The 24348-nt window shown below is 39.2% G+C and overlaps 1 protein-coding gene across 2 annotated transcripts in view; it reads right to left on the bottom strand.

Annotated features, from left to right (window-relative positions):
- Positions 1-13463, bottom strand: part of USP22 (ubiquitin specific peptidase 22) — a 63468-nt gene extending 50005 nt beyond the window's left edge. Inside the window, exons 1-3 of one of the 2 annotated variants that reach the window (XM_008633442.2) lie at positions 13299-13463; positions 1848-1961; positions 1254-1298 (exon numbers count right to left, since the gene is read on the bottom strand). In XM_008633442.2, the coding sequence (XP_008631664.1) occupies positions 1254-1298; positions 1848-1961; positions 13299-13410 (271 nt within the window). In that variant the 5' untranslated portion in view covers positions 13411-13463. The remainder of the gene's footprint in view (positions 1-1253; positions 1299-1847; positions 1962-13298) is intronic. The other variant, XM_008633443.2, reaches the window with a different exon arrangement.
- Positions 13464-24348: the final 10885 nt, after the last annotated feature.

A 24348-nucleotide genomic window follows, 5' to 3' on the forward strand; every position in this document is an offset into this window, starting at 1 on the left:
TTCTATCTTCACTGGTCACTACAGATTAGTTCTCCAGGGACAGAAGATGCAATGTGCATATTCATACAAACATGCATTTGTATATATGTATTTAATATGCCATTCATTAATCAGTACAGCTAATCAGTACAGAGGCATCCTGCCTGGCAGCTTCTCTGTGTGATTCTTCGACCTTCTCTGCACGACTTTGTTCCTCTGGTCATCTTGGACCACAGTCTTGTAGCTGTTATTCCCTGGAATATAAACTACAGCAGACTGATGTCCACGGCAGGACAAACTGGCTGTATCTCAGTCCACAAGGGAGAAACGTACCAGTTGATAAAGACAACATAAGTATGAAATTACTCTTTAAATCTGCATATTTAAAAGTAAGGAACTAGGGGAGGGTTCCTCTTCTATGCATAATGAAGATGTGGTATGTTGTTGCAGCTGATTAATTTGGTGCCCCGAACAACACAGATTGAAGGAGTTTCCAGAAAAGATGCAGAACTTGAATGAAAGGTTCTTAAAACATATTCTCATTTTATCTCGCTTTGAAAACCAGTGCTTTGTTCTAAAGCATTTTAAGGTGTATTTCCTTGTTCTAGGACTCACTATCCTCCTTTCCTCTGACTCCCCTCAAACAGGGAATAAACAGGAAGCACACCGGGACCTGTAGTAAGAACCAAGTGAAGGCAGCTATCTTTTGAGACAGCAGAAAAGCTCTCGTTAATACGATGTTAGCTGCTATTTTTAAAACTGGAAATGAGGTTAAGAATGGTTTGAAGTCATATCAGCCCTGACTATGGCTGTCACATTGAAACAGGATGCCATGGATTCTGGAAGAGACGTTACTAGACAGAAGTCATCTGTCTTCAAATACAGACTTTCCCACTTTAAGAAAACATACCCCCCAGAGGCCACTGGAAATGGAAGATGACAAGCTTTTAAAACTGATGCTTACAATCTACCCAGTTTAGAATAAATGATACTTCCTTTCCAAACAAAAAAAAAACCCAAAAAAACCCCCCACAAAAAAAACAAAAACAAAAAAAAAAAAGAGAAAAGGTTTGTTTTGAAGAGTTCTATCAAGGAAAGGGCATATGAAATCAAGTCTGCTGCAATTATTCAATCATTGGAACATATCCAAACAAGAGGAAAACGATTTGCACGATAAAACTGGCATTCTTAACTGTGATTCATGTCTAAAATGGCAGGATAATCAGCAAAGGGACGCTTGTTAGTGAGGTGCGTCGCCAGCCCACGCCTCTTACCTGTCATTGTACACTGGTAGTGAGAAACCACTGTTGGGGTGAAGGCTAAAAAAGAAAAAATTAGGGAAAGCAAACTGAATAAAACAAATGTGTGTACATATATTTGTGTGTAAATATTTCTACATAGATACTGTGCGTGTACCATGAAAGCACAGGTGTGTAAGTAAGCTGGCATGATCTATTAAAAAAAAAAAAGAAAAAAAAAAACACACACAAGGGTGGCATTTCATGTGAGGGGAACAGATTTATTGCCTGTACCACGTAAATAAGCCTAAAGGAGCAGACTGTTACATTCTCTACCTAAAACAGATCTGACTTTTGATATTATGCAAGTTTTGCAGGATTAATGTTAGATATTTCTATAACTTTTTTGCAATTAAAAATAAAATATTTTTGCTATAATTAGGTGTGGCGCACATGTTAAACCCACAGTCTGACTCCTGGAAAGCAAGAACTAACATCTCTCTCCCATGGCCTGCACTACTCTCTCTAAAGAGCTCTTTCTTCCCCTTACTTTTTTTTTGCCACTGAACAAATGGGAGGGACAGGTATGATTAAAAACAGAAACAAGAAATTCAGGCAGGAAAACCAAACCTTGTAATTTCCAAGCTTTTCGTTGTTCTTCTTTGGCAATTTGTTCCATGTCTTTGTCGTATATGTAATCTTGACACATAAAGCAGTATATACCCCCATACAAAAGGTCTATGGCTGCAAAACAGAAGGGAAGTTGGGGAGGAGGAAAAAAGATGTGAGTTCATAAACCAGAAGGCATTTTAAAGCAGGCTTCCAAGTCAGGCACTCTTTCTTCCAAGCAGTCCACAAAAGAAGAAAAATCTGTACTTTAGAATCTGGAAAGGGGGGGGGGAAAAAAAAAGATAAAAACCCAGATATTTTTCCAGTTTCAGTGAGTTATTTAGTTGCTTCTGGCACAGCAAGGAAACTGCGCAGGACAACAAAGCATCAGCTGCCTTCAAGCTGTCTGTAATTCACAATTTACCTTTCAAACACCCGAGTTACCAAGAGGCATCTGGACAGTGACTGACTACAACGCACGCAGAACCAGCCCCGTAAGATGTGACATATGAGTTTGAACTGTCTTTTTCTAAGACTTCAGTAATTTCTCTTCAAAGCCATTAAAATAATCAGAAAGCACTTAGTTAAAATCCAAATGAAGGCTCAAACAGAAGACAGCACTGCAAATTCAAAGCTATTTCTCATGGGGAAAATTTTCTGGGGCAGTTTATTCCACAGGTTACTTCTGTCTCAATTTTTCATTTCACACACCCTTTCAGAACAAACAAATCAACACTGACCAATGTTAAAAACATTTTTCTTGCACAACCTTAAGCAAAAGAAAGCCAAGAAACAAAATAAATACCTAACTGAGAAAGGTAATTTTACTCCAACATATACAATGGAAAACATGCAAAATAATCCTAGTACACTGATGTCCAGTACATAGATATGAAAAACAGCCACAATCACAGGAAAGTTAAAAATCAGTGGGCACTAACAAATCCTACTAAAACACAATCTGCACCAGCAACAGTTAAGAAACACATCAACCTTATCCCCCAAGTGTAGAGCTTTAATACATTTCGGTTTTTAATTCCTTTTATTTCCAGATAAATAGCATTATTAGAATAGCCTTACTACTAGTAGAATAGTCTTACTACAGTGGAAACTTGTTTTAAACACAGGAAACCATTACCACATCAGGTGGCCTGCAAGAAACAGCACTGAATTACTCTGAAGTGCTAAATAAGCCAAGTGAAGTCTCTGTGCTGCCCCATTACTGGGGCAGTGCTTGTGGTGACGTTTCTTGGTAAAGATCCTTTCTAACCCCATCTCTTCCATCCTTCATAGCCTCTACTCCCTCACAACCTGCTGCCCCCTCTCCTTTAGTCCTTTGCAAGCTGGTTTTTAACTCCTTCCCCCTTTTTAAAATCACTTTTTCAACTATTATGTCAATTGTTTGTTACTTCTCCTATTATGCAATAAACCCCAATTACTTCAAACAGTTTTTTATCTTGCTGATGTGCTCCATTCTTCTGTTTTGCCTGTTTGGACCACACTCAGTTTGTGTAAGAAGATAAGGACTGTGTTACTTCATGTAAAGTCACAAACTCAGGATTTTAATTACCTTCTGTTATGTCCCAATACCAGAATATTTCACCCTGCTAACTAGAGGACTGAATAAACTCCTTTAGCAGAATATCCCAAAAGAAGACAAGACTCTGAGCTGTAGTGGAGATCAGTAATAAAACACTGTGTGACTGGGGGGGTGGTTTATCACAACTTACAGAGAATTAGAGTTCCACAGTGTTTACTCCATCATTCATTGCATTACCAGTTCTGCACAGTTTTCTACAAGAAAAAAATTGTTGAAGATTCAAAGTACTGGTCTTAAAACACAAACCCAAATATTGTTCTCCATATATTTTTAGAACATCCCACAAACAGACCCCCAAATAATAGAACAGGGCTGGCAGAATATTGAATAAATAGGACTCTGTGACCACTAATAGTTACAATTTACCATTAGAACATGTAGGCATAGCTGTGCTCAGAGGATTCCTTACTTTTCCTTTCTTCCTGGATTTACGAGCCTGAGCAATGAAATAGAGATGTCAAGATCTAAACCAACAAGAGACCACCTTGCACAAACCACTTGTTGAGAGCAGAAGGAATTTCTGGTGTAAAGGAGCAGAAAGTTTAACAGAAACACTGGCGGAGTTAAAGCTGTAATTGTCCAGAGCCTGATTAAGGACTCTTGAGGAAATACCCTCTCTCCAGCACACTTATGGGAACAATGCAGTTGTACATATGCCAACCCTTCCAATGTCTTTTTAATGACTGCAAGGGGTTTTGGACAAATTACCTCAAGCACCAGTGACAAGGCAGCCACACAGGCCTGGCCACAGCATGGAGGAAGGGCAGGAGTTTCTCATGGAGCCAGAACACAGCTGCTCAGGAAAAGAGTCCACTAGGAAACTTTGGAAGTTAATTCTTTCAGGTTAGTATAATTTGATTTTTTCCCTTGAAATACACTTAAACTTTCTTATGCTGGTTGTCTTGAGGTGAAGAACAACAGAGGAACCACTGAAAGGACTGTTTTATGGACAGAAACTCTTCCCAAGTGAGCAATTCCTTAGCACTGACTGAAGTTACACAATATCCAAAGAACAAAGTCCACACAAAACTTTCTCCCTCAAAGGACTAGAGGGAATGAAACAAATTTCATCTCATTGTGAAAAATGCTAAACTTTTTTTGTTTTAAGCCAAATTGCCATGAAGCTCTATCCCAAACTGAAACACCTGGCCAGAAAATTCCATAAAAAACACAACAGTGAAGCATGAGAATGCACATATAGCAAATTTCACCACTGGTATTTGCATTGATATTTGGGATCACAAAACTAACAAAAAGGCCTCAAATTCAGAAAAACTTTGGGAACTACCAACCTAGGAATAATGCCCAGGTGTTTTGGATTAACCCACTGGCAAGTCTGCCATGATGCCCCACATTCCCCACAATGAACATCTCTCTTAGGAAGCTCCTCCAGAATGGCTGCTACTCCCAACTTCCAGGATCTGCTCTTCCTAACACTACTACAACACTTCTCTCAGGAAGGTACAGCGGGATGAAGTCAGTGAACTTCAGTTTTAGCTTAGTACACATGCAGAATTTATTACCCTGGAAAAATAAAATACACATTAAGTAGAAATCTACCTTTTGCTTTCACAAGGAAGAACCAAAAGCAATTTAAAATAATCACAATGTCATTTTATTAAATTTGATCAATCTAGATTCCTGGTTTAGGAATTCAAAATACCTACTTGGTGATCACAGGCAGAGCAATTTAAGAATGAAAAGACCTCTTGGAATGTAACATTCCCCTTTGCTTTTATACCTTCTGTGCTGGAAACAAGCTGCCCTTCCTTTAAAGTCTGATCTCCTCATACCCCTTTACATACAAAATTGTACGCAGCTGCAATGCAGGAGAGGAATGAAAATACATTTTGTTTTTCATTTAAAAGTAAAACTATCAGTTTAGAGAAACAAGGAGGCAGCACAGATGATCATGCAGGAATGACAACAACTTTATCTACTGGTGCAAGGAACACTAAGTTTTAAAAAACAACAGCTCAGGGGTGAAAGTTTAAATCTGGCAGCAAAAGGTTTTCAAACTCTCCATCTGGGAGCCAAGTGTTTTACTTAAGCCCAAGTGCTTTATTTTGCCAACTATATCCACTGATGGCCTTGTGAAAATATTAAAGAGACCAGAGATGATGGGAACACAACAAAAGCAGGGAAGTGTGCCACATCCAGAGTGTGCACATGCACGTCTCATCCAGGTAAAAAAACTTGGATGTTCAGTTTTTGAGAGACCCAGGTGAAAAGAACTGATTTTACACAGCTGGGAATGAGATACCTCACCGTAATATTCAATACCATTCATCAGACAGGAGATATTTGTGAATCATGTTTTGGTATCATCTCCCTTGGATCACTGGGTGCACTCAAGTAGAAAAAAAAACCATCCAGCAGCAACTCAAAATTCAGGTCAGTTTTCACCTGTACTGAAATTAAATCCATTGTGAATTTCTGTGACTCAGTCTTGGCATATTATCAACCTCAAATCAACACACACAGTGTTCTATGCAAGTCACCTGCATATTCTTCAACTTCTGTAACAAAGGAAGCTAAATTGGCAATTCTTCTAGACCATGTTAAGCCAACATCCAAAGCTAATCTGTGCTCCCTGATTTCTCACCTTGAGCGTTAATCATTAAACCCATTCCAGATAATTGGCTCAGGTTCCCAAGAAGTGATATGTTAAACTTCAGCCAGTTCTCCACTGGATCTTGTCTCTGATCTATCAGCATAAAGCAGGCATCTGATTGCCTTCCTCCCGATTTCCTGGCACATGGAATCTGCACCACAGGTCAGAATTCCTGAACTGATAAGAAGGGAGGAAAATAAGCGGAAAAGAGACTACTCCTGCTAAATTATGATTCAGCCATTGAGAATTGCAGGTATTTACTGTCAGGGGGAAAAAAAAGACCCAAAACCAAAAACAAACCCCAAACTTCCTTCTGTTGCCAAAAGTCCAGCCTCACATACCAAATCTTTTAATCCACATTAAAAATGATGGTCATAGTCAAGCATTATCCTTCCCTCTCACATTCAGTATCTTCTCCTAATACTCGAGAACTATTCCATTAAGTGTTACTTCTTCTTCTTTTTTTAAACCAGAAGCCAACAGGTGAAAAGTGTTTCTGTGGCTCTGAAGTCTCCAAGATGCCTGTTGGCCCCATATGGATCTAGAATTTTAATGTTTAAATTCGATTTGCCTGCAATCCAAACATGGCAAGCACCCAATGCTATGCTGCAAACCACTTAACACCAGGAGCCAAATGGGCAGCCCCTGTGCTATACACTCGCTTCTGTGATGGTTTAGAATAGCATCCTACAACTCCATATGAATCCAAGCCAGGAAAGGTAAGACGAAGAAAAAATGTCCTGCTATCCCTATGGAATCTAGACAGCAAATACGCTTTTAACTGTTAATTTAGAGGAGTCACAGTGTGTCAAACCACTTTATGTTAAGTTGTTAGGAGCAGAATATTAATTCCAGCTCCTTGACCTCATTCAGAAACACCTGTATTGTATACACACAGTACCTACATATGTGTGCATGCCCCAATATGCTGCAGAGGAGGCTGTAGCATTCCTATACTTAAGCTGCCCTATTATAAAATATATTTTGCCTTTTGTGAGTCTTCTCCCTGCCCTCCTCTGACCATACGACCTTCCACAGTTCCCCTCTTTGCAGCAAACCTTTAAAAACTGAGAAGAATTACATCCTCCTGCTACAGCACCTCTTCCTGATCTCTCAAAATATTACTAAAATATATTAAAGAAGAGAAATTGTTAAACACTCCCTTACTTAATCTTGCTGGGTTTTTTTCAGAAATCTGGGGGAAGAACCCCCAAATCACAGTCACCAAGTTTGGAGCTGCTGCACATGATGTGATACAAACTGCTTATACTCATCTGCATATTCTCATCTGAGCAACAGTGGAGACTTATGTAAATAACAGTATTTTCAGTAGAAGCAGTAGCAAGATCCAGAACTGCACAGAACTTTGTGGCTGGGTCTGAGGCAAGCAGATACATCCAGAGCTGGAAATACACAGGTAAATATTCAGCAAGTTGGTTTTCTGAGGGATAAGAATATTCCAGGTATAGAGAGAACTCTTCAGGAGTCTTTTCTGATACTAAAAGGAGCTTTTGAGGGATGGCTGGCAGGAGCTCATCACTTACCTGCACCTTCCAGAGCAGCCCCCAGCAGAAGACATTTCCAATGAACTTTCCTGCTGCCACCTTATGAATCCAGTCTGGCTCCAAGCTGGAGAAAAAAAATGCCATGCTGGAATGTGCCTCACATAAGCAAAAGAGGATTTCCCTGCAATACTTTGCACAATACATCCCAGAGCAGCAGATACTGCTAATGCCAATTGGGAATATTGAAAGTTCAAGCCGTACCCTGCAACTGACCTGTGCATCCAAAATGCTTTCCTCCTTTTCCTCTTCTTCCAATCAATGATCTTCCAATTGGCATCACAAGGATATTATGTTGAAGTGCAATATTTTGTACCTTCTCCCATCAAATTTTACCTTTTTTTTGCTGTAGTCACTGAGGTTATTTAATTCACAGGGCTACCCAGCCTTCCTCAGTACAAATAACACCTCTGAACTTTGTGACCATCAGGAATGTCATACACAGACAAAATTCCTTCTCTTCAGTTACTAGAAAACAGCAGTAAACCAGGACTGGTTCTGCTAGTTAAGTCTGTGTCCTACACACTCTGCTTTCAGTTCATTCATCAACTTCCCTTTTTCTTGCCTCTTATGCACCATGATTCTCATATTGATCCCTGCCATTTCTACCTCAAGTAATAATTTCCAAGGGGGCAAAATGTCAAATCCTTTACTTGATCCGGTCAGGTTCAGTGTATTTCCTTTTTTCTGTGAAAATCAGTTATGTTATCAAAAAAGACATATTAATGTGATAGCATCTACCTCTGACAGAACTGCAAACACTGTTTGTGTGCTGCTTTCCATTCACCTTCATCTCCTCAACAGGCTTCTCCACACCATCACCAAGTAAAGCATTAGAACTCAAATCAAGAGGCTGGTAAAATGCCCAGATGACCTTCTCTACCCCTTTCTGAGCCTGGATGTGAACAGAAAAAACAATCTAACTGCTACTCCAGCAGTGCAGTAAACTGTGCTGAGAACAGCTTTAATTGCCCTTTCCACATAGGGTGTTATGAAAATCTTTGCTGTTTAAAAAAGAACTGGCAGAAGCAACACTACAGTCAACACCTTCCAACTCAAATGAAAATTAAACAGCTTTTACTGTCATTCCTTTACAGAAGTGTTCTGATTCTATATATTAAATTTCAGACAGGTATGCAGTAACAGAAGTGATCAGATTTTTCCCTTTTACCAACTTCAGTACAGAAACCAGCCTTCTGTCATGTTTCCTCTGAATCAGATGAAAAAAATTAGTTATTTGTTTTCCAGAGGAAGTAGAAGCTTTTTGAATTGTACCAAAAATCCTCAACTTAATCTATGAGCATTATTATTAGGCTCACCCACCCAGTTCCTCTCACCACAAATGTATTTATTGGACTGAATTTTACATCAGCATATACTTAAAAGAAAACAGTTCCTCAAGAAACAGTTTGTGATCTAATAAATAATGAATGTACCCTAACAGGACTAATTCCATAATGAACTGTTTGCCAGTGTCCCTAGAAATGGAATAATAGTTCAGTCTTCCAACTCTCTCTCGTTTAGTCTTTAAACCACTGAACCTCACTCCTGCTAACTCACCTCCCCTCTATTCCTGAACTACAGAATGAGGCCTCAGAGCAGATCAAGACTTCACCCAAAACCTGCATCAGAGGTGCTGTTTCAGAGACACTGTTCAGGTGTTACAAGTGCATCTTTAATAGAGAGAGGCACAGCATGGACATGCACAAGTTGGCTCCTCAGCAGGGAGTTTAAATAAATAGCTTTGCACAGAGCTTTGATACCATAACTGAACTAGTCTAACTCAGAATGGCCATCTGTAACAGACTGTCCCAAGCCGTATACCAGTGGGTTTTCCTGCAGCTAAGAGTATGTGCATATATTAAAAAAGCAACATTATGTAACAGAAAATATTCACTCAGAAAGAATACTAAAACTTCATTTGGTGTCTGCCCAGGATTTTACAGTCCCAGTCAGGAAACTGATAAATTAATCACTGCTACAGTTTTGAGATGAACTTTAAAGCACCAACATCTCTTCTCTTTTAGAATTACTGTTCACAGACATCTTCCTGCTCCTGCTACTCTGGGACTAAGTTAATGTGTATTCTCCTTCATTGAACAGCTGTAGAAAAGAGAAGGAAGAGACCATCAATTTTTACAAGGATAGAAACCACCAGCAGACTCCCCAGGTGCTGAACCTGATTTGGAAGGATTATTGAGGAAGATGACAGAGTATGTTGATGGCACATATTCATTTAGGATAATAAAAATAGCTCCAAAAGGATTTCAAGTTACTTAGCAAAGAGGCAACAGCACAAGAGTGAAACTCCAATCACTACCACTAAAGAGGAAGACAAGTACCACCAATCAGAAAAGAAGTTTTGGAGTCACTGAGTTTAACTCCCAAGTAACAATACCAGCTTTGTTTTGAACAGCAGGTTTAGAAGCACAAAGTAGAAGTCATGGAAGCATTAACTAAGAATGCAAGTCATTAGGCAAGCAAACTCTCTTAATCCAAAGGGTTGCACCGGAGATGGACACATTAGAACTGGAAAAGTGAAGTATGATGAGGATGTTGAGAATCATATAAGAGTTGCAATAAGAAAAGTTAAAAATAGTTCAGGTTCCTACAGGTGGGGAAAAGGAAACATCTGCCAGGATCAAAAATACAAAGAATCCCAGAAGAGATCAGTAAGGACTTTGCTCTCACCTTTTCACAACTCCTCACAAAAGACACACAGAGCCCATTGGGAATATCAGCCTGTCCTGGAGATTGACTGAGAGAGACTGTGCAATGCAGAGAATAAAAAAAAAGCAGCTCCTATAGCTGGATCTTACCTCACCTACCTGTCACCCACATTCACAACTCAAGGAATACATTAAATTAAGTACAGTGTTATTAATATACATTGAACAGGGAGGCAGATGCAAGAGCACAGGTATCACTGTAAGGTCAGATTGTGAGTGCCTAATTTAGATTGTTCAGGGAAGCAGAGATAGCAAGGGATGTATTTAAAACCACTCTGGAATATGATGCTGGAGCCTCCTGAAACACACAGCAGTAAGCTGCAAACACATCCCTTCCATGCTCAGACAGCTGTTACAGCTGAAATCCATGGTATTTCTTACAACTGTGATTAAATGTGCAGCTCCTGCCTGTCTCCATGGAGACTGATGTTGGCTCAGCAAAAAGTCACCAAGTGCTTTAAAATAATTCCTCTTCGTTTTGAAATTTCAAAGCACTTAGCTTGTTTTTGCCTATCAGACGTTATTTTCCCAACTAAAACTGCAGCAGGAAAAGCAACCAAAAGCACTAGTAAAACTACAAAAATATTTTTAAAGCTCATTTCACATGCAGCTGGAAATGAAACACCAAAACATACATTAAAAAAAAAGAGAAAGGAATCTCCAAAACTAGAAATCGAGCAGTCGCTTGCACAATCTTCACGTTATGTGTATTTGTGCACCAAGTAATTTATATTTAGCTGCAGAAGAATCCTTTTTGGGATGATTCAGTAAAGTATTTTGTGCTTTGGCTTAATTAACTCTTGCCCTTTTTTATCTAAAGGCTGTTCCTTTTGGGAAGTACCTTATCTGACACAGTCTTAATTGCCTAGTGCCACGACAATAACTACAACAGTCCTTAAGCAAGAGCATCTTCAAGAATCTCCCTCCTCCATCCAGTTTTGGTTTTCCTTTAAGAAAACAGAAGCTAATTCACTACAGCAGACAACAGCAAATTCTACCTCACACAAAAAATAATTTGAATTTAAGCTTCCCAAACACATAAACAGCAGCTGAGAATGTGTGTAGTTATAAAGCTTTTTTTAAAAGTTCTCCATAAATATGTTTAGTGGTAAAAAAATTAGTGTTTACAAAGTGTCCACAGATAAACAGGTAAATACTGTTGACAGTCTCAATTTAGCACAGTATTTTTTTAAACCTTACATGTAGCCATAAACTTGTACTCGCACGAAAGGTTGTTTTTTATATATATATATATATTTATACACACACACACCCCCACCCCTCCCTTTTACCAGAAATTCTTTGAGTTTACCTCAAATTTGCGCTTCTGTGTTGGTAAATATTCCAAAATAATTTCAGCTAATGAATCGACTTTAAAAGCTCTTTGAGACCACACTCTGCAAAAAGCAACTAAAAGATGTCACAGAGGGTTGGTTTGGTACTTTCAGTTTTCAAAAAATGGCTGAGGTTGGCAAGGACCTCTGAGGTCACCTTGTCCAGCCCCTGCTCCAGCAGGGCCATCCAGAACACCCAGGCTGCCAGGCCCATGTCCAGAGAGATTCCGAATATATTCAGGGATAGACCACAACCTCTCAGTGCAACTTGCTCCAGTCCTCGGTCACCCTTACAGTTGTGTGATGATCAGACAGAACCTCCTGTATTTCACTTTGTCCTCGCTGCCTCTTGGACACCACTGGAAACAGCCCAATGCACTTTTTTTAATCCCTCTTTCAGATATTTGTACGCACCCATAAGGTTGCCCTGAGCCTTCTCTCCTGTGAGCTGAACAGTCCCAGTGCTCTTAGCCATACCGTGATGGAATTTTCAGTACTATTTTCCAGTATTCTATTTTTCAAGACATTTACAAACTTAAACTATACCACTACTGAGTCTCATCTTTTTCTTTCTTGACACATATGGAGGAAGAAACTATAACGATCTGCTGGTTTAAATCATCTTTTCCAAAAATAGTAAACTTACACACCCGTTTCTTAAGCGCAGGAGTACACAGCACTGTTGGCCTTCTGGAGCTTCTCTGTCTTCATGGAAAATAAAGACAGTTTGTTCCATAAGCACTTAGGATAAATTAAATTAGGAATGGTGGCCACGCTGGTCAAGAGCAAATTTGTGCCATGAAATAATGCCTTTTTTTTCCTGTTTCTTACATCACTCCACCAAGAATATATTTTAATTTGGAGAAAAATTATATCCATCCATTTTAAAATGGAATTTTAATACAGAATATAGATCAGGATTTTGCATTGTAACTCGAAAATGTTCTAAACTATAAGCAATAGGTAATTCAAAACAAAACCAAAGGCTTTTGGTTTTGAACATGATGTAGCACCAAAGCTGACAGAAGAGAAGAACTTGTTGGCCTTTAACCAGCATTTTTTAAGATGGTTGAGGGAAAAGTACTCCATATCAAATAAACGGTTTTCTTACTACTTAGGTTATTGACCCCACTAGAAGTAAGAAGCCAACACAGAAAAATGAAGAAAATCACCCCCTCAAACTTCAGCAGTTCAAATAATTCTGATTGCTACTTGATTAGTCTTCTTTGTGATAGAAATGATGGGGTTTTTCCTCAGCAAGAAAAGAAGTGATTATGACCTCCTGAAAAAAAAGTTTACTGAAATAAATGTTCTAGTTCCAGGCATTAAACCCACCATTTTTAACACTTAGGAAAGAAACCCACAAAACTCTGCCTCCTCACATTTTTATATATGACATTAATTCATAAATACCAAGATACTAAACAAATTACAAGTTGTGAACATAAACTTAACAGTGATGCAACGGAAGTTTAAGCACCAAGTTTAGAATAATGCCACTAAACTAAACCAGACTACAAATAAAACTATCTCTCTGCCTAGTGAGGTAACTACAGGAAAATATCACTTTATTGGACTGGAATGGACAGGGATAACACAGAGGGTTATGAGCACCATTAGGATAAGAACTCACCTAAATTGTGTCGCTTTGTCTTCGCGTGCTCGTGAATATGTTTCTTTGTAAAACAGCCAAAGAAGACACAGTAGAGGCAAGAGTGGAGTCTGTTCAGGTGGGCACCACACATATGACAAATGCACGACTTTGCCTGAAACAGCAAAACAGACACAGATTGTGAGTGACAGAAACACATCCCCAAGTCCAGGTAATCGGGTGCAGCTCTCACTGCTGCCTTTCCCTTTCACTCGGTGCCTTTGGAATGCTGCAGACCAGCAGGGAAACAGCTCTGTCCTCACACAACAAAACCACCAGTTGGACAAAACAACAGAGAGCACCCTTGCATTTCTCCAAGATATTTCCTATAGGTCCTATCAGGGAGCAGGTCTCAAGAGTCAGATGACCACCAGAACCCAGGGAAAGCAGCTGCCCAGCAGGGAGGTTAAGTGGTGAAGAGGCAGGAGCTTGGGTGGTGGGACCACAGCAAGAACTCTGCTTTTTCAGAGCACTGACCTCCTTGATGCACTCAAAAGCTGTAATGTAACTTGAACATTAAAATGTGTGTGGGTATATGATATTTCATTTTTCTGCTGGGAGATTCTGCCAGATTCACTCGTTAGAGTTTTCTACATTAGTCCACCAAACAGTGGCACAATATCAAATCCATACCAGCCAGAGTTACAGAAGTTGCCTTTGCTATTCTGAGACTGGCTTTGAACCAGAAGCTGAAAGCAACGGCCTGAACTATTCCCCAAAACGACCCAGAATGGGGAGATGTGAGGAAAGTTGCCGTGATTGATCGGAAATTAATAAGCACACACACTTGATATGACAGTCTGCAATAACAATACATTTTAACAAGTGAGGCTTAAGGAGCAAAAAAAGTCATTGGAAGGTTAAATAGACTTTTTGACTCAATCATAATTCAAGCACCCTAAGCCAACAGCACCCAAACCCATCTCTTAGCATTAAACTAAAATACTTCCGTTTTTTTTTTTTAATTACTCTGTCTACTAAGAGACTTCAGAGAGTTTTGAGAGTAAGTCTTTTGCTCAACCACATTGAAAGTAATTTAGGTTCAATACCATCTGACTGGAAGTTACAGACAGGAGAAATTCCTCACAGTAAATTCACATTTCATCTCAGACAGAACTGCATTCAGACCTGAGGGCAACTGAACTTTTGTAACAGCTAAGAGCTACGGGGGAACACTTAGAGGTATGTCTGATTTTACAGCCTAATCTGAAAATACTATTTCTTTGCTTGTCAATACAGAAGGATCCTATTCTCTTCATACTAAGAAAGTAAGAATTGGGATTACTAAAATCCTAAGATATCATCTAACCCAGGCAGTGCATTTCATCAAAAACAACCCACAAAGTTCTTCAGTAATATTTGCCCAGTCTGCCACGACTTAAAATTACTGCTGAATAAATGATGCACAATCTTGTTCTCTAGTCTGGCATTTTTCTCTCAGAATATTTCTGGCTTTTTAAAAAAATCATCAAAGCAGCTTGCAATATGTTGCACCATGTAATTTATTTTCAAGCTCCTACAAATTAAGACTTAAATTCTGAATCTCACATGTTGTGTATTCAAAGTTATCATAAGTTGTTAGGGGAAAATGTAGAATCGAACTCCACACACCTACAGAAAGAAATATTTTAAAGTAAGGCCAAAAAAAATTCACCACCACCAGCACAATTTCCATCTTTAGAAAAATGCTGCAGAACTGTCAAACTGTTGCCTAACGGCCGCTCGTCGGCTGCAAAAGCTAAATAGGATGAGCCTATCTGTTAAGATTGCTGCTATGACAACAACTCCAGCAACCAGCTATTTTACTGAGCCAGCTAAAAATAAATCTTTTAGCATTAAATGTATTGTAAACACATGACATAACAAGCATGTAAAAGCTGGTCATTTTAGGCTAAAAGGCAGAAAATTCATATCTGTAAGAGTTTTTACTGCAATGATAATTAAGAGAAATTGAAGAATGTAAAAGAAATGTAGTGGTAAGTTGAAAGAGAAGTTGATTCACTTCTTGAAAGCAAGCTATTTTATCCATATCCTCTATTTGTTCAGTTCAGCTCAAGATGGGTTTTCAAAAGTTGTAAGAAAACAAGGTTAAAAGATGACAGAGTGTGGAAAGAAATCAATATCAAAAACCATAGTGGCTATTCTTAACCAGATTAGCTGTCTGCTTTTTATCTGTCTGTGCTTTTAAACAATTTGCTAAGTTAAAACAAAGCTGCCACCCTCCCACCCCACCCCAAATAATCAAATTACTTTGTTTCATAATACTCCCACCCCTGCTCACATCTCTTGAGGCTACAGTCTAAGATGAAACAGAATACTGCAAATGAGTAACGAGAATCAGTCTGATCCATACAGCTTGCTTTAAAACAGGATTCAACTTTTTAAAAAGCAAGTCAGGTCTTACTTATGGTCTGGATGCTTTAGGGAAGTCAACCAGGATTTCAGCTACAGAATCAACCTGTCACTTCTCTTCCTCCAAGATACAGGAACATGCCTTCCTTAGCCAAGACATAAAAGTAGAGTTTTCCCCTTCCTTCACACCTTTTCCCACTATTATCCTGCTCCCTCCTCATTTTAGTTTGCTCCCTACCTGCTTCTTTCCTGTATTATCCTCATCCTCAAGTACCCACTCACCATCTTTCACCCCATTCTCTTCCCACACCATACTCGATCCCTCATCTTTATGTCCCCAGCCAGTCTTCCTTCAGTCCATACTGAACCTCTGTCTGTCCCCTTTGTTTTTGCTCTGATATTCCAACAAACCACACACAGAAACCAGAAGAGGCCTGGAGCGTTTTCTTTCTGGAAGATTATAATCAGTTTTTTAAATGATAGGAAAGAACGGTCCTGCACAATATAAATGGTGTATGCACCTACAGAGAGTTACTGATAGTTGTGACAGCATTAGCTACCCCAATTCCCTCTGCAGTGTTTCACCCTCTACTGATCTCCTGTATTGCTGCCAGGGCTGGGGTAACTCACAGGCCCAGACCCCCAGCAACAGTTTTGTATCCTCTATAGAGGAGGTTTAGCCCAGCAAAAGAGGGTGAAAACATTAGTGCATGACACACACTGAACACCTGTAAGACAAGTCAAGAGTCCACTGCTAAAACACTGCTCTCCATGCTGTGAACAGTCATGATATGAAATGAGTTTAAAAAGAAAGCAGCAGGCATCAGCAGGTCAAAAACTAGAGTGCTGACACTCCAAATCTTCCCAAATTGTCAGAAGAGCTTATTACTAGTTTACCATCCCACCATCAGAACAGCAGTGGAGAAAATGAACATATCCACTGATGTTCTGCCCTTACACCTCTCGATCTGACAACTCCTGCTCTGTCCTGGGCCAGCTCAGGCTCCACCTAAAGCAAGAAAGTCACACCGGGCAGGAGCATCAGTTGTTCTAAAAACCCACAAACCTGTTTCAGCTTCATGCAATACTGGCTCCTGAAATGAACCAATGGAAACAAACTATCCCTACAAAGCCAATAGTGCAGGGAAAGCAAGAGGCATCCAGTGACCTGAGCTATTACACACTCTCCTTCCATATTTGCAGCTATTTCAGAAATAGCTTTAAAAGTACAATTTTTATTTAACTCAATATGATAAGAGGAAAACATCTTTTTACAAGTTTTCCACTGTGGTACTCAGGAGTCTTGCATCTTATGCTCACACTAAATATATCAAAGCACTTTCAGAACAGAGAGATTTTTAGCTACAAGCTTATAAGCCAAAGGCCTCCTACCTGTCACAGTCTGCAAAACATATCCACCACAAAGGTACAGGGGAAAAGATGATCGAGGTAACACTAACAAGACAGTGGGAGGATTGGGAGGTTAAAAGATCATAAGGAAGGTGTTGCCATCCTGTACGTGTTCACAAGTAACTCAAAGAAGCAGATTCTTAAGGCAGTCTTAAAGCAAACACCAGTTATGGATCCCTGCAATGTTTGATCAGGTACAAATTTGTAGCACTAGGAAAGTAAATGCTTCCCAAACCAAATCTACTTCTATTTCCCCACCTTCTAAAGTAAGTCTTTTGTGTAAAACAGATACAATGTTTAGACACATTGGGAACAAGGGAAAGTATTTAATTTTCTAACATGTTAGAATCATTACTGGAAGTTTTTGGTGGGTACGCTTCATTTTCCAGCCCAAACCCTCTTCAGAAACAACTTTATTCTCAGTCTGCACAAATTAAGGTGTTTGTTGGGCAGCTCTAAATATGCCTACCTAGAGAATATAGGTGTATGTGGGAAATTCTCCCTCCATGTCTAAGTTTGCCATCATAACCTGTTTTGTTCCCCAGGAGCAGTGTTTGTGCTCCAGAAGTGATACCTCAGCTCTGCCAAGCTATTCCTTACAAGACTGTGCTTCAGAGGACTTGAAAGAAGGTGAAAGCAACACTTGTGCAGAGCCTTAGGAATCTGTGACAGTTCCTGCAATAAAACTCTGCTTTCTTGAATTCTTAAGTCTTTACAGACATGAACAAAAGTGACTAGACTGATTAAAGGTTTGCAGCATTCATTACCTTAACAGCAGAACAGGGGAAAGAAGAAAAACCCGAACCAGAAAAGTCAGAGATCTTAGACTGAAAATTTTCAGATAAGAAGTGCCTTCACTGGGCCACAGAGCAAGACATTGAAGCAAAATTTAAACATTTCCTCACATATTCAGTGTTCCAGGCCTTAATATTCACATTTTAGGAACAGTCAATCCTCTCTGGGGATTTTTGCCTATCCTATTCCCCTCGCTATGTTTAGATCACAGCCTGGACACAGAGTTTTATTTTTATTCTTATTCATTCATCTTGCAACCAATTCTCTTCCAGATCTAAAGCAGCCACAGCAGCTCACGTTGAGTGATGAACAGTGTGCTTCCCTTGGCCTATTTTTTGAAAGAAAAAAAGGACAGATAATCACAAAAGGCCATGTAACCGACCACTGCTTCTCTCCTTGCTGGAGACCCTATGGCGATTCCAACTGTGGTGCTTCTTCCACCCTGTGGGAGGACAGAGCCAGTATTAAAGCACAGCCAAGAGCATTTATTACTCTCGAGTACTCTGCACCTCAGGAGTAACAAAAATGGGTCAAATCTGCCCTATGACATTTCTATCACTCCTTAAGTCTGTATTTACTCCCAGACTCGCCGTGCTGTGTTCCCAACACCAGTCTGTGACAAATCCATCAGCCACCAGTACAGGGGCTGGGACATTTCAGAAATTTAAATAATTCAAACTTCAAAGCCATGTTCTTAGGCTTGAAGAGAGAAAAAGAGGGAATTTGATTCTACAGTTCTCCATAATATGGCATGTAAATCACTCCTCCACATGCTGATAGGATGATTCAGTTACTGAGTCAGTGCACTGCTCTGACACATCAGCTTTAAATAATTAAAAAATCAACTTAAGTATTGTTCACTCACTTACCACAATCAAGTCTTAATTATGATACTGTCCAATTAGAAATGTCAATTACGTCTTTAGAAAAACATGCCATCAATATTGTAAATTTTATTCTCAGACCCACTGAAGTCAGGGGTACCAGTAAAGGTTTTATTTGTACAAGAAAAATTGTGCACTAGTTACAGAACTTTTGAGTTTGGTAAGTATTCAGAAAATCACAGGTAACTTCTTAAACTGGGTTATTCTAAATGTTCAGACAGCAGCAGAACCAAAAAAAAGGCAGAGAGGAGATGTCTACACAGCTCTCCCAGTCTGAACAGGACACTTGACTCTGACCATCTGCTTGAAGTTTGAAGACAACAAGATCACAGCTTATAATTAAAGATGAAATGGCCTAAGCTGTTAAATAACATCACAGTTCTCAAATGGAGTGTAAATAAAAATATACCATTATGACCATGTGAGCAGCTTGCTCCTGATCCTAATGAGTCCTACTTCTATCTGTAACTGAAAAAACTGTGGAAGAGAAAAAGGAAAGCACTGAACATGCTAGAAAGCAACTTGAGGGAACTTTTTTCCCTTTCATCTGATAGGGGTTACATGCATGGATAATACTCAAAAGAAATACAACACACATTTCTGAATTCACTCTGAAATGAAGACATGTTCTTAAATGAGAACCACGTTGTAGCCAAAGTCTATTCAAGTTACAAAAACAGGACTTTGGTTCAAGGGCTCTCATCAAGAGAACACTGCAAGTCAGTCTGTAACTACATAACTCCGATGAAATTAATAACTATATCTGGGGGCAAAACAGAACTGAGTAGGTATCATTAATTCTACATACAGATTTTTCTCCTGCTCTCCTTATTTGGGATGATGTGTCGTTCCAAGAGGTGGATATTGAATCACTGTATTTTTTTTAACTTTTTCCATTTTTTTTGTTTTGCACAAAATTCTGCAACAGGTACAAGGCTGAAATGAAACTTGGGAGGAATTTAATCTTGTGCAATTTAAAAGACAGCATGAGCTTGAGGAAAAAATAGGAGGACACTCTAAAAATGTAATTTTGCTTTTCCTGTACATAGTCACAGTAGTAAAAAGTTGTATTTCAACAAGAACAAAGCAGTTCTCTGGAATTCAAATGACTATGCTGAAATTGCTTCTTTGCTTCTCTTTTGGTAGGTGCTCATCCCCTCCACGAGTACTTACAAACCTAAATAATTTCTCAAGTACTCTATAAAGATGCATTTAAGAGCCTATTGTGTTTTTAAACCGTTTAAATAATAGACCTTATTCAAATTAAATCACATGTCCTTCTATAGTAAGATTCTTCTAACAGTGGGAAGTCTATTTGCCTTGTGAAAACACGTAAGCTTCTTAAGGTTCAAATGCATGGCTCTTTCCCCGGATATATACATTGCATGGATCCATTCTGTGCGTTGATTTTTATCTATTTCCTGCAATGCACCACTGCAGCAGCAAATTCCACACGAGAACAAGGGGCTTGCCAAGACCGCAGTAGTGATGCTCAGATCGAGTGCAAATCTATTCCTTTACCTCACCATTCCCCCACGTCAGCGAATCGTGGAAATGTTTTTAAATGTCCTATTAGGTAACTTATCGATCTCTTTTGTGGGCACGTGACTGGGGAAGCAATTCAAGGAATAAGCTGAACAGCCAAACCTGCCTGGTGCTATGCAGAGTCTTACTAAACCCTGCCCAGGCTGCAGAGATTACATTTTGCCCTGCGTAAAACTAAGAAATGGGATTCTTCCTATGAAAACAGGAATGCTCTTGGGAAGTTTACCACAGTACTTCGATGGAAATACTCTAGATAGCATCGTTTCAGAAAGGAAAGAAAAAAGAAACTTCAGGATACATAGGATCAAAGCCCTAACAACTCCTACAGGCTCATTTGGAAAAGCACACATATTCCAGCTATCTTTTCCTTAACTACTCTAAGATAGCCATAAAAATACAGGCACTTAATTAGCCCAGATCAAAGTCAAAGCAATTCTGCTGATAGGAAAGATGGATGGGATGATGCTACAGCATAAATTCTCCACGGTGTGACTTATTTGTGGGACAAATACAGCAAAAAAGACAATCAGTAGAAAACGAGCAGCAGTAGAACGACAGAGGGCATCTATTAGTGACTGAATGATCTTTAAGGCCCCTTCCAACCCAAGTCATTTTATGATTTAAGAAACCCCAATGCCACACTGAATAGGGCACATCCGTTGTTGATTTGTCAAGACTTGTTTGAGTTCTTATATATGACACTTTGATATTCACTGTAGCAAAGCAAGTACAGAAATTAACCCCACTGCTTATAACTGCTCTGATAACTGTGGATTTCAATGAGATAATAAAACAAGGCAAACCAGCCAAACCCTCTTCTGGTCATAAAAACAAAACTTTCTCTTTTTCTTCAGCACCTTTTAGACAAGTTCTAGTCCCCCCACAGGGCCTACAAGAAAAACCATTACAAAAAAAAACAAAAAACCTTCCCTTTGGGGTTTTACAAGAGCTATACAGTACATTTGCTGGTTCTTCTGAAGACTGATCTGCCCAAAGCACCACAAACCACTCCCAAGAAGAGTATTTCCCCTCAAAATATGCCAGAAAAATGTGGTGACACAGAAAAGACCATTAACCCACACATGCTGAAATCTCCATCATGGAACAAGTGCACCCTCCAAAATTAGACAAAAAGTCTTTTGGAGAAAATAAGACAGAACATTCACAGGGTCTCAAACAACAGTGCCTTCACTAGATGAAGCACAAAAGTTCCCAAAATGTTGCCCAGAGAAGCTGTGGCTGCCCCATCCCTGGAAGTGTTCAAGGCCAGCTTGGACAGGGCTTGGAGCAGCCTGGTCTAGTGGAAAGTGTCTCTGCCCATGGCGGGGGGGACTCTGGACGATCCTTAAGGTTCCTTCCAACCCAAACCATTCCATTACTCTATGATTCAATGAAACTGGAATTATAATGGACAAAGTAGAAATCCTGCTTGTCTAGTTCCACTTATTATTTTAAGAAGTCAGCACCTGAGGAGGATGTATTTACGTTCAGGAATACTCCAAGCCAATCTGCATGTTATTGCTGAGGAACAGAGAGAGAATGAAAATGAATTCTCAATGTGCTTGCACAGAACATGTCTGATATCCAGTAAGCTGAAGCTTACTGTTTCCTCATGCCTCAATACAAAACAAATTAATAATTCATGTTACTAGAGCTAAATAAGAGGTCTTTCATTCACTACAAGACTTTTATGCAAATTAGCAAGCCTAAAGTTATGGAGATTCTCAGAGGTGGTGAGAATTGCTATTCACCCTTTAGAGGGCAAGATTTAGACAGATGGATATTCTGAACTCTACAGACAGGCAGGGCAGCATAGAAAAAACATTATTAAAGCAATATGAACATAAAATATGTTCTGGAAGAGAAAAGGAGCTTAGATCTCTCACATTAAAACTGGTAAGATTAATGAAAGCATCTTCAGAAAAACAGCTGGGAAATAAGCATTCTCATGACAGAGATTTACTCCTTTATCCATTTAGAGAGTTTGCAAATTGCTGCAGTCCCACAATAATATAATAAACATTAATCACAAAGTATGTAGGAAGATGGGCGACATTCTTAGCATAAAGCTTCTGTCTTTTTCCATAGAATGTACAGCCAACTATGTTCTAACACTTTGTGATGTATTTAGAACATTAACGTGTTTTGCAAAATATATGCCTTTTTACCCTCCTCCCAGAGGAATGAACTGGGAGGAAGGTGATGATAAACTGTGCCTGTCTCTCAAGATCAGGGCACAGGGAATTCTACCTCCTGGAGTTAAGGAGGGCTCAGGGAAGGGGTGCTTCCAGCACAGAGGAATTGGGAATCAAATATATGGAACCAAGAAGCAACAAAAATGCCATCCAATGTGCCCCACTGATACCAGGACTGTTAAAGACACAACTTGGTTATTATGTATTTTAACAAAGTTTATATGAGGAGTGTAGGATGACAACCTCACAGAAGCAGTTCTGGATTCTTTCCTCACTGCAGTTTGTTAACTACATCCGAAGAGATCATCTGATTTTTTTCCCAGCAATATCCAAACACTCAACAACACTTTGTTTGTTTTCTTAATGTACCAATCACGAGTATTAAGTAAAAATCTATATATTTCCTTCTCACAGCTGCCTGTAGGCCATTAATAGATTAGTTATATGCTAGTGTCACTGCTTAGTTCAGGCGACCTAAACAGACAATTTTCTGAATAGAGTTTTTTTAAATGGAGCACAGAGAAATTAATCCTGATATTTTGCATAGACTCTTCTGTAAATTACTAAAAGAAGTGCTACTAAGGAAAAAAAAAAGGCATTTGTTATTTTTTTAAGTCACATGAAAAACTTTACCCTTTTTTAATGGTGCAAATGAAATTATCTGTGTCTTTTTGAGGTGTCATCATCAGTAATTTTGACTCCGAAAAACTTGCCATGATTCTGATCAGTCACAGTTTAATAAACATGAGGAAAAACTGTAAGTGAATGGAGCTGACATCCAGGCCCTAAATCTGTCCACTGACATTTGTGTAAGGAGAAAAAAAAAAGGTCTAGAGCTTCGCTGCAGTGCAATTCTTCAAAAAGGAGCAAAAAGAACCAGCAAAGAGTTTCAAACCTTCACCCTGACCTGACTCACACAGCTGACTACAAGGACCAGGAGAACATTTGTGTGCACGTCAGATGCCACTCACCCTCACAGCAAAGGGAAGTTCCTACTCATAGCAGCTATGAGCTATGTGAATTCACTAGAAGAAAAAAATCTGCCCTTATTTCTGTGAGAATACATATACAAACAAGGTTACAGAGATATTTTGGTGGTGGTGGTTTTATTATTGTTGTTATGGGTCTGTTTTGGTTTTTTTTTTAATTTAATTTCCAAGCAGCTGCTGCATCATACTAAAAAAGTTCCACTGAAACTAACAGCCAAGCAGGAACTGGCCAGAGCTTTATACATTTGACTAGTACTATATGAAAAATGTTCCTATTCAGCACAAGTCAGAACAAAAGCATTATTTGCCACAAATTCATGGAAAACAAGCTTGTACAACAACTCCAGTATCACTGTTGTAGACTTGTAAACAATGATTCATGAATATTTTGAAACAGACTTTCTATTTCCTGTTTCACCTTGTAACTTTCATTCTGTTCATTCATAATTTGGATCAAATTGGAAAGATTTGGCTGAATTTCAGAGTTTGGAGCACTTTTTATCAACTCAAGGTAGCTGCAAGACTGCACAACCCTGAAAATTAACCCATCAGGAGACTCCAGCAAAGTGGTACATGTTGATGACATTCATCATCACCTACAGCAAAAGATACCAAGATATGACAAGAACATTTTGTGCTGACCAGCCAGGCCCTGCTCTCTTCACTCATCTTCTGTATTTATGAGAGGAAGTGCTAAACCCTTAACTCAACATAGACGTTCCCTCCAACAAAGGCTGATCCCTTCAGCCTAGCCTCATTCACATCCCACCAGTATTATTTCCACATCTTCCTTTTTAGTAGGCTGCTTGGTTACGCAATGCTGCCCATTGAAAGCAAAAATTAGTAGATTATAGTGTTGGGT

Source organism: Corvus brachyrhynchos, unplaced genomic scaffold (genome assembly GCF_000691975.1).
Source record: "Corvus brachyrhynchos isolate BGI_N302 unplaced genomic scaffold, ASM69197v1 scaffold5, whole genome shotgun sequence".
NCBI classification, from domain to species: Eukaryota; Metazoa; Chordata; class Aves; order Passeriformes; family Corvidae; genus Corvus; species Corvus brachyrhynchos.